A 10,009-nucleotide genomic window follows, 5' to 3' on the forward strand; every position below is an offset into this window, starting at 1 on the left:
CAGAATTAGAAGAAGAGGCTTGGAGACGTTGAAGTGTACGCCTGTTTTAACGTGTTCAAAATGAAGTGGAATGACAAAACAAATTTTACTTAAGATTTCAAAAAATATCTGAATGTGTCCTAGTTGTAAAAGACGATTAAAAAAAAGCTGAAGAAAAAGTGTCGAGGCCTGTATTTCAGCACCATGGACAGCAACTCCCACCACGAGCCCAGCATCAGAAAGCGACTGCATTTTATTTTCAGTGAACAAAGTTGAATCTCTCTCGCCCACTCACTGGGAAGAGCTGTGCATTTGTGAGACTTTTTTTTTTTCTTTTTTCATTTAATAGTGATACTCAACTGCTGAGACCTAAATAATATTCAATTACATTTGCATGCGCATAGTAAATAAAAAATAAAAATCATGTAAACCTCAGGCCTATCCCCCCCCCCCCATCCCTCCCCCAATATGTAAACTGTTTTTTATACAATTCGATACGTTTTGTGCGTGCGTTGAATCAAAGAAGCCAAACGGACCCGGTAATTATCTCACGTGTGTGACGCCAATGTAACAGGATACATATAGCTACCATTGAAAAATGAGTAAAACATAATGAAGGGGGACATGGAGACGCAGGAGGCGTTTCCATTCGACTTTCAGTCAGTCACAAGTCTGTGTCTTTTTGCATTAAAGGGGTCGTTTTGGTTTCGTTAGGAGCAAAAAAGTTTGTTGATGGTTTTGGGGAAACTCATGGCACTGCTGTCTTTGGAGGAGTCCTGGTGCTGCTGCTGCTGCTGCTGCTGCTGCTGCTGCAGCACCGCCGCGCTCCTCTCGGCCTCCAGCATGGCGCCTTTGGTGTTCGCGGTCCAAGAGACGGTGGTGTTGGTCAGGGCCTGGTTCAAAGTGCTGTGCCTGAACAAGGGGTCGTGGAAGACCCCGTCCACCCAGTTTCGCAGGGTCGTGACCGGCGAGTCCTGCCTGTTGTCCAGGCCGGCCACGGGCGAGGTAGCGGCGGGGGACGGGGTGAGGGAGGAGGGCGGCGGCTGGCACCTCAGCATGCAGGACGGGTACTCAGTCTGGTTCAGGGACGTGGCGGTCTGGGCCAGAGACCAGATCCGGGGTTTGCCGTCCAGTATCTGCTGCTGCTGGTTATAACACGCCTTGGCCTGCTGCCTGCTGTCCGCCTGGAAATCCTCCGGGCTCGCCTTGAGACAGCTTTTGCTCAAGTCCTGCTCCCCCCCGAGAGAAACGGGGATGGAGAGTTTCAGAGACGTGTCCTTGAGGAGGTGCTCGGGGGGGCAGTCGGTCGTCGTGGACATGTGCGTGTTCATGAGGTATCGGTGCTTCAGCTCGCACTCGGAGCTCTCAGACTCCAGCGTTTCGAAGTCGTCCAGGTCGCTCAGCTGCAGGTCCTTATCAGCCCGACTCCTGGTCTCTGGGAGAAAGAAGAGAGAGCAGACATGTGAGTGGAAGATGTGGGGACAAATGCACGATCAGATCTGACACCCTGGAATCAAACACTGAAATTCATATCATATTCATATTCAATCGTATAGTTGTAAAATTACAGCTGTTCGATTTTCTACAGCCTGATAGTTGCAATAAACACCCACAGATTCAATATAACCAAAACAACTGTACGTTTTTATCAATCATCAATTATATAGGCTAACACAGATATCCAATTTGACAGTATTGATCAAATTAAATCTGCATCAGTTCAGGTAGTTGGTGAAAGTCCACCTCATCACCTCATCACTTCAGGGTTGTGCCTGTGTGAAACACACTGAGGCCTGTTCACTGCTCAAGGCTACATGTTTGTTGTGTTGAATAAAATCTATGTCAGGCCTGTGCAGACAATTTTAATAATCAATGTTGTTTCATTTAGGATGTGGAGAGAGACAAAATGTTATTATTATTTCAATCCATAAACGTTTTTTGGACAAAATTGATTTTATAAAAAAATCTTAAAAAATCTGCAGACAAAGAAATTGCAAGGCCTCAGTGTCATTTGTCTCTAATCATCATCATCATTAATAACAGAATCACAACCTAATATTCTGGTTATAATTGAAAAAAAAAAATTGTGGGAATAATAAAAGGCTCATATAGGGTGACACTGATATGAGAACTGTATAGAAAATATAAAAACTCAAATAAAGAGGCATTTTTTCAACAGTCCTTGTTCTAGTTTACAATTTGAGCAATGAATAAAAAAAATACATAAATAAATAATTGGCATCGTGGTTACTACATCAGTCTATATAGAAAACCTTGTGTATGAAGAAATAAAAAAATACTGTTGTCGATGTGGTTGTTGTGGAACATCTGATTGTGATTATGTCCCTCTTAGTTATTTTGTATTATTTTAAATACCATTGTAATCATCATATCTCAGAGTGGATTTACAAGTAATGCAACACAAACAATAGATGTATTCCATAAACATAAAAATGTGCAACTTACTCATACAAATCATTATGAAAACATAGTAATGTGTATTTAAAAGATGTCATAAATATGATTTTTAAAACCATACATACATCTGTTTTGTATTCCAAACAACTCTGCATTGTCGTGCCATTATAAGCAGCCCTGCAGTGAAAAGCACTCTGGTGTATGTTCGTTGTTCTTTTAAAGCTACAACCTGCCCTATCATCACTCTTCGTGCATCAACATAACTATAAGAGGCTTCTTATTACACCACAAACATATCGATTCATTTTTACTTTATTTCTGCAGAGCACCAAGGACTTTTGACACTGACCATCCTCATTGTTTTCACTTTTTATCTGCTCCTCCTGAGAGCCGTCCTCATCGTCGTCATATCTCTTCTCCTCCGAGCCCTTGTTCCTGGGCGGCCACGTCATCTTGTTCTCCTTCTTGAGCCTCCTCCGGGCGTTGGCGAACCAGGTGGACACCTGCGTCAGCGTCATCTTGGTGATGATGGCCAGCATGATCTTCTCGCCTTTAGTCGGGTACGGGTTCTTCCTGTGCTCCTGCAGCCAGGCCTTCAGCGTGCTGGTCGTCTCGCGCGTGGCGTTTTTCCTCCTCGTTCCCCCGTCCATGGAGCCATATCTGTTGACGAGATGAACATGGACAAACTGGGGATGAGAGGTTGAATATGACATGTGATCCTTGTGCCGTGGCTAGTTGTTGGTGTAATCTTGGAGATTTTTTTTTTTATTTATCTCATGAAAACTATGGCAGAGCCCTCTGTTTGTTGAGATCTTGGTAAATTGATGCACATCTTGCTTTATAATACAGAAAGTCCCATTCATATCTTCTGCTATAATGACAAATTTACTTAGAATTAAAGCACCACGCAGGCTAATTTAGAAGGAAGAAAAAAGCTTTAAACACAACCGTACAATGCGTATTGTTTATTCCTCGGGAAACTGTAAATTAATAGTCAAACATTGTTTCATATATTTAGACATACGCCTTGGATGTGCTAGGACCATGTGCAGCATGTGCAAGAGCTGCAGGAGGATGGAAGGCAGGGGGTGACTGACTGTTGTTGCACATGCCTTCCTATGAAACCCCTCCAACAATCCAACACTGCTATTTCTAATCAATACGCACGTTTAAATTTGTCTAGTTTTACCAGTAAAAATGCCAAGTTTATTTTATTCTCCAGCCCTTCCGATGTACAGTATTATCTATTAAAACCATTCCTGGCACAGCACGACTCCTTTTCCCGACCCTCTCTCCCTCTCTCTCTCCTCTCGCACAAATATTTCCCATGGACTTACATTTAAAATGCACGGTGTTGATTTTCAGTCAGCAGTGAGCTGTAAAAGTCCTCTCCGGGGAGGCTTTTATGAGGCCTTTATTGCTCCGTATAGCTTAGTGCAGGTCAAGCACTGCTAAGGGAATCAAAAAAAAGGAGTGGAGCGCTGTACATTTCCTTATACACCGCGCTGTGCCCTCACAGATAAAATAGACTGTAAAATTGCTTTATTGAGTGTAATGATGAGCCCTCAGGTAAGAGGCGGGCGCAGACCGAGTGGTAGTGCTGCAGGCCTGCTTGTTTATCCGAACGCTGCTGATTATGTTCTGCCTCAGACTCAGGCCCTTTTTTCGCTGTCTGTGCACTTATTATGACGCCTGCTGAAACATTTGGCGCTTAGTGAATTTAGACCGGTTGGTAAAGGGCTCCTTGGTTTTTTTTTTGGGAGGGTGATGTAAACTCTCATGTAGCTTCACCACTAATCAATAAGACACTTGAGAGACTGGGGTTGTTTCCCCAATGCACTTCTGTTGATCACAATTCATTTAATCACTTACTGTTATAATCCCTGCCTTACATTTTTACGGCACCACATACTTTCATATAATTTTTGGGAAGACCTTTCAGTATGACAGCATAGTGCTCCTCAATATAGAGGCCTCAAGTTTTTGCTGTAAGAGGAATGGGTCCTCTGAAGCAATTCACACCACGAGGAGAGAATATGACATGGAGGTGATTGCCAAGTGTTGCTAGACGTAATGAGAATGGCGTTGACCTCTCATGGATGATTGATTTCCTGCAATGCTGGAAAAGTTGCCCTATACACTGGCGTACAATACTTTCAAAGTCACAATTTTCCTGAATTTTTTTCAAGATAAAGACTTTTCTAAGATCATGTTTCCATAAAGTCCACACACAGATCTTTCAAAGTTTCTGATTCTTGCATTGACAATCAGGCTTCAACAAAGAAAACCAACAGACGTCACATTGCCATGGAAACAACGTACCTGTCATACTGATACTGTCCCAGGGTAGGATCATAAGGGTAGTAAGCTGCCGCCTGGGTTATCCCCGCATGCGCAGACGCGCTGGCATCTTTAGTGTCGAATGCGCCCTGCAATCAGAAGACAAGTGTTTGAAAGAGTGACACATATATGGAGTCAGTTTCGGATCATTTACTGACTCACCTGAAAGTCATATTCAGTAAAGAAAATATATACTGGTGGTATTTAAAAAAAAAGTGATTTATGGTTGATGAGGGTAATAGTTGATGGTACATTATTGTCAGAGTATCAGATAAATAATCATGGTGGTGAATGAGACATGGAACTAAACCACAGGGATACATGGTGATGTACATGTTAAACCTTAGTGATAATTGTAAGGAGAGAAGTTTTAAAAGACTTTCAAAATGAACGATATGTTTTTTGAAATGTTATTAAAAGGAAAACAATAGGAACTGTAAGTTTATGAGCTTGAGTGGAGGATTCTGGACAAACACGTGTCAGATCTTATAAAGTATAAACTCTAGTAAATATTGCTGCTCAATCATCAGCAAAAGATTTTCTTTTTGCCCTCATCGTCACACTCTCATGAACATTATCACCACTTTTAGAATTTCAACACAAAAACAACAGAAACTAACAGTTTCATGTTTGTTATTCATATTTTTTTTTTTTCTGACTGCTTCCATAAAAAGCATTTGTCTCAAGATAAATAGCCTATTCACCTGGAACAAGTGAGCCATATCTTGCTATGCTGAGGCGTATTTTTCATTTACTAAAGACAAGTTGGCTTGAAAGGTGATATGGGAATAAATCACTGTACAGCAACGGGCTGGTATTTTGCGATGCAGTGCATAATACAAAAAAAGAGAGGAGAGGTGTGAGCCTGAGTCTCAGCACCCTGCGGCTCCATTAATCAATGCCAAGGGGGATCAGATGAGGGGGCTTACCAGCGAGTAGAAAGCCGAGGCGTCCGTGCCATATGTAACGTAATTCCCATAGCTTTGACCGCCGGTGTAGGGGCTCCCGTACACGCCCAGCGCGGCGGCGGAGCTGAGCTCATGCCTCGCCGTGGCCAGCAGCCGGCTCTCGTACACGGGGCAGTAGACCGGTGTCTGGCCGGACGCCGCTACTCCGGAGTCGGCTATGGATCTGCCGGTGGACTCGCAGCAAGTGGTCAGAGAGTTGGTTGTCATCAGAAACTAAAAGTGGAGACCGAGAGAGAATTAGCGTAATAAATAAAAGGTGGCAACACATATCCGAGTTTGAGCTTGAACTGAGTCCAGGAGTTACTTCACAACTTTTTTTATTTTTTTCCATTATCAAGGAAAAAATGTCTCAACGAAATACAATCAGACCTTTAACCTTCTTCAATACACTCAACTCGTCAAAACGCAAGATTACGCACGATTTAAATAAGCTTTAGAGAAAAAGCGATTCTGCTTGTTTGCAAATAAACACGTAAATATCCGCAGCTTTTTACACCGTCAATCCCGCAGAAGTAAAATACAGCATCAAATGACATGTAAACACTTATATTGAATGATGGATGATGCTTCTCATTCTGGAGACAATCTGTGCGTAAAAAGTGTCCAAAACGAGCCGTGTGTGAGCTGTGGTCGCTACAAACAGATACAACATGTTTTCCCAACATCGCCCTGTAGATACCCCAAATGATTTTTTTATGGCTCAAAGCCAAGAAACAAAACAGCAGCTGGGTTATGGCTAAAAAAAAAAAACAACACACACACGCAGCGTGTTCAGAACAAGTTGGCATGTGCGTCCCAGCGCAAATAAACATATGGCTGACATTAGAGAGCGGCTATTATCTCGCAGAAATCAGTGAACGGGGAGGTCGGGGGGTCTCGCTGGTTTCTGGTTCCCCCTCTTCTTACCCCTTTTTTTATCTATCGCTGCAGGAGCGCAGGTATCGCTGGCTGTAACGCAATCGCTTTTTTTCCGATACGCGAAAGCGCAGGGGAAGCATCCCGGATTCTTGGCCAATAAAGCGCGTAAAAGCACCCAGGCTCGAATCGATGAGATAATCAATCGCAGCAATATCAAAAGCAAAAAAACAAGCCCATTAAAGTGAACAAAGGCAGCGTGGTGTACTTACTTGTGGAGCAGACGAGTAGGGATATCCAAATTGTGGATATGACATGGTAGAGAGGTCCCCCAATATCCAGAAATAAAGCGAGACTGAAGGTCTCCACTCTCACGCAGGCTGCGGCTGTGTTTGACTGTACCAATTGATTGGTAAGCACAGGCTCCTAGGATGCTTATAGGGCGAAGCAGAGTAGCATGTTTAATTTGTGTAAAATGCCCCCCACTCAAACGCCTTTCAGCGGGGAGAGGAAAAAAATAAAAAATAAATAAATAAGTGGAAGAAAATCTCCTGCTTTCCTCCTTTTACTCTGTCTCCTGAAAGAAACAACGGTTGGATACAAATAAATGGATTAAGGCGACGCACAGCCCCTCTCTGCCCTGGAATAATCACTTTGCTGTCAGATACATATTTTTGCCTTATAAAAAAGTAGTATAAAAGACGTCAGCAGCAGAGGCAGGTTGTTTTAAACGGCGGTGGCTGTGACGTCAGAAGTTTCCCACTCTAAAAATGACCAGACTGTAACTTTAATATGCGTTTTTTTTTGTTTTTTTTTCCTTTTTCAGCGTGACGACACACACAGCCTTCTGTGTGTGTCGTCACGCTGAAAAAGGAAAAAACTGTTCAACAAGCAGAGGATAATTAGCTCTTAATGAGAGAAGGAGTTATGTTAAGAAGAAAGAAAAAAAGGATTCATTTGCAGTCCCAATCAATCAGTTTAGGTCAATCAGTGTCTTGAATATGCAAACGTTTGTATCAGTTGAAATGCATTAGGGCTAATTAAGCACATTCCTATCGTTCCTCCGCACTAATGCTAATCACACGGGGAACTAATTGATTTTAAATTAATTAGTAAAGAATATTCCATTGCCAGTGCACAGACAAAGTGCTGACTGAACAGGGAATATACCACAATAAATGCAGTCAATAAACACATTAGTATTTAATATTTTTTATAAAGGTCTTTTGGAATATATAATATAATAACCCAGAGCAGATCGTCTTTGGGATGTTCCAACTCCACCTGGAGCAACGAGTCCCTGGAGTGTTGTAATTACACCCGATGGATCCTCAACAATCTGCTTAATAGGCTGTGGTTTGAATGAACTTTACACCTCTTGACATGAACCTAACACACGTCCCAGGGCAAATCCTCACATTTGAATTCTTCTTCCATAAAATGTACAGAGCTTCTAATAAATCTGCATCATGTGTGAGATGGACATTCCCTTTGCCCAAATACACATTTAAGTTAGTAGATCTTAAAGTGATTTTAACTTTACAAAACTTTAATTTCTACAAACCATTACCACAGATTTCCATCCATCCATCCATTATTTCATCCATCCACCCCCCCCCCCTCTCTCCTCCACGAGTGTTTGTGGTCACTAGCATGGTCACTGCAGCCAAAAGCCTCTCAAAACACGAGCTCGCCCACAGCAGCTCGGGCGCGCGCTGCCTTGTGTTGCTTGGAGAATCCCGGGTTGAGACATGTGGATAGCCCCGGGGGTCACTCCTCAAATTAATGATGATGTACTCCTCCTCCTCCTCCTCCTCCTCCTCCTCCCTCTCTCCTCTCCAGCTGGATCTGTGCCTGCCGGTGACAGGTCGATTGAGAGTGATTGATGACTATCTAGGGGACCGGGGCCAACATAATAATATGATACCGGCACCTCGCAATAATTGCCCCGCTTTCATTTACAGATGAAAGAAGTAATGAAGAGCTATAAAGATGGAGATGCCTGCATGCGCTTTGGTTAAGTAACTTTTTGTCTTTGGCTTTCTTTTGCCCCCCCCCCTCTTTTTTGGGGTAATGTGGGAGGGTGGGCTCAATATAAAATGTCTGATCCCTCATTCATTTTGACAAATTGAATTATAGGGGGGTTTGTACCTCCGAGCAAATGGCCGCATTAACGTTGTGCAGGGTGTGTGTGTGTGCGTGTGTAAGGGGAGGGGGGGGGGGGGGGGGGGGGGCCCAAAGGGATCAGGCAGCGCCTTTGAGTTAATTTGCATTAACTCTTATGCCACCTTAGCATTAACAACCCGTCTGAAGCGCTCAACCATACACTCACTCACCTCTCTCTCTCTCTCTCTCTCTCTCTCTCTCTCTCTCTCTCTCTCTCTCTCTCTCTCTCTCATACACACTCATACACGCACACACGCGTGCGCGCGCACAGCTCCATTTTCTCTTATTAATTTAGACTTTTCCTTTTTTTAACATTGATTGGGGTTAATGTGACACACAGTGCGTAAAAGTCAGGGCGGGACCCAATTTATCTTCTGCATCACACCCAGTGCTCAGAGGGAAGAGTGTTGACACTCGGATTTTTTGGGGGCGGGAGGGCACTTGTCACACGTGCACGCGCGCACGCGCGCGCGCACGCACGCACACACACACACACATTCATCCCTACTTATGTATCTTGGCCTATATTCAGGCCTCCTCAGCCACCTTTGTTTCTCATGTGCATGGACCTGTGGACCTCATCTTCACATGTGTGGAATGAAGGCTGATATAGTGGGGGCGGGGGTGGAGGGGGGGGAAGAAAGAGCAATCTGATAGACACATTAACTAAACTATACTGCCCATACACCCCCTCCTCCTCCACCTTTTCATTATCCACTGCGTTACCCAGTGTTACCGGGCGCCTATGATGAAATATTTAGGCGCACTAGTATATGCTTTTAGACGGAAAATGAAGGCGACAGCGGGAGTTCATGCTTGTTTAGCGTTTAAAGATTAAAAGAGAGGCTTCTTTCTTTCCCTTTTTTTTCTTTCTTGGACAGATGTGGGGAAGCAGGGAGGCTGTGGGTGTTTAAAATGGAGCAATATTCCAGTTCAGGTCACATATGGCATTCTTTTCTTGTTTTTCTTTTTAGGCCACATGAAATTAAAAGTGATTATTAGTTATTGCGAGCAGTGTTCACTAGTGATGTAAAGGAGGAGTATCCATCACCTCAATGAACAACATAAATCAACTCCTCAGAGGAATACAATTAATGAGGTGATTATTGTCACTGTACCATTCATTGAAATCACCACGAAGTCTATAAATCTGGGACGCTCTTGAGATTTTTATGTTCACTTAGATACGTGGCCCGGTTTTCCAAGTTTGTTGTTGCCACATGACATCAACCCCACACTGCTGTATTCTGAATAATAACTCATGTTGCACTTTGAGGCATAAG

The 10,009-nt window shown here is 43.3% G+C and overlaps 1 protein-coding gene across 1 annotated transcript; it reads right to left on the reverse strand.

The window, feature by feature from the left end:
• Positions 1-214: 214 nt before the first annotated feature.
• On the reverse strand, positions 215-7,194 carry irx4a (iroquois homeobox 4a). Its single transcript, XM_034611289.1, has 5 exons — positions 6,833-7,194; positions 5,667-5,918; positions 4,720-4,826; positions 2,747-3,057; positions 215-1,414 (listed from the first exon to the last, which is right to left on the reverse strand). Exons 1-5 carry the CDS (start codon positions 6,875-6,877, stop codon positions 690-692), a joined length of 1,440 nt encoding a protein of 479 aa, XP_034467180.1. The 5' UTR covers positions 6,878-7,194; the 3' UTR covers positions 215-689.
• Positions 7,195-10,009: the final 2,815 nt, after the last annotated feature.

The sequence above is a fragment of the Hippoglossus hippoglossus genome, chromosome 16 (assembly GCF_009819705.1).
Source record: "Hippoglossus hippoglossus isolate fHipHip1 chromosome 16, fHipHip1.pri, whole genome shotgun sequence".
NCBI lineage: Eukaryota > Metazoa > Chordata > Actinopteri > Pleuronectiformes > Pleuronectidae > Hippoglossus > Hippoglossus hippoglossus.

Bases quoted from the DNA above. Each gene is read 5' to 3' on its own strand.
- irx4a (XM_034611289.1), bottom strand. From the start codon at position 6,877: ATGTCATATCCACAATTTGGATATCCCTACTCGTCTGCTCCACAA. The intron at 3,058-4,719 runs GTACGTTGTTTC...TCTCGTCAACAG, and splicing joins GGACAGTATCAGTATGACAG to ATATGGCTCCATGGACGGGG. The intron at 1,415-2,746 runs GTCAGTGTCAAA...TCTTTCTCCCAG, and splicing joins AAGTGAAAACAATGAGGATG to AGACCAGGAGTCGGGCTGAT.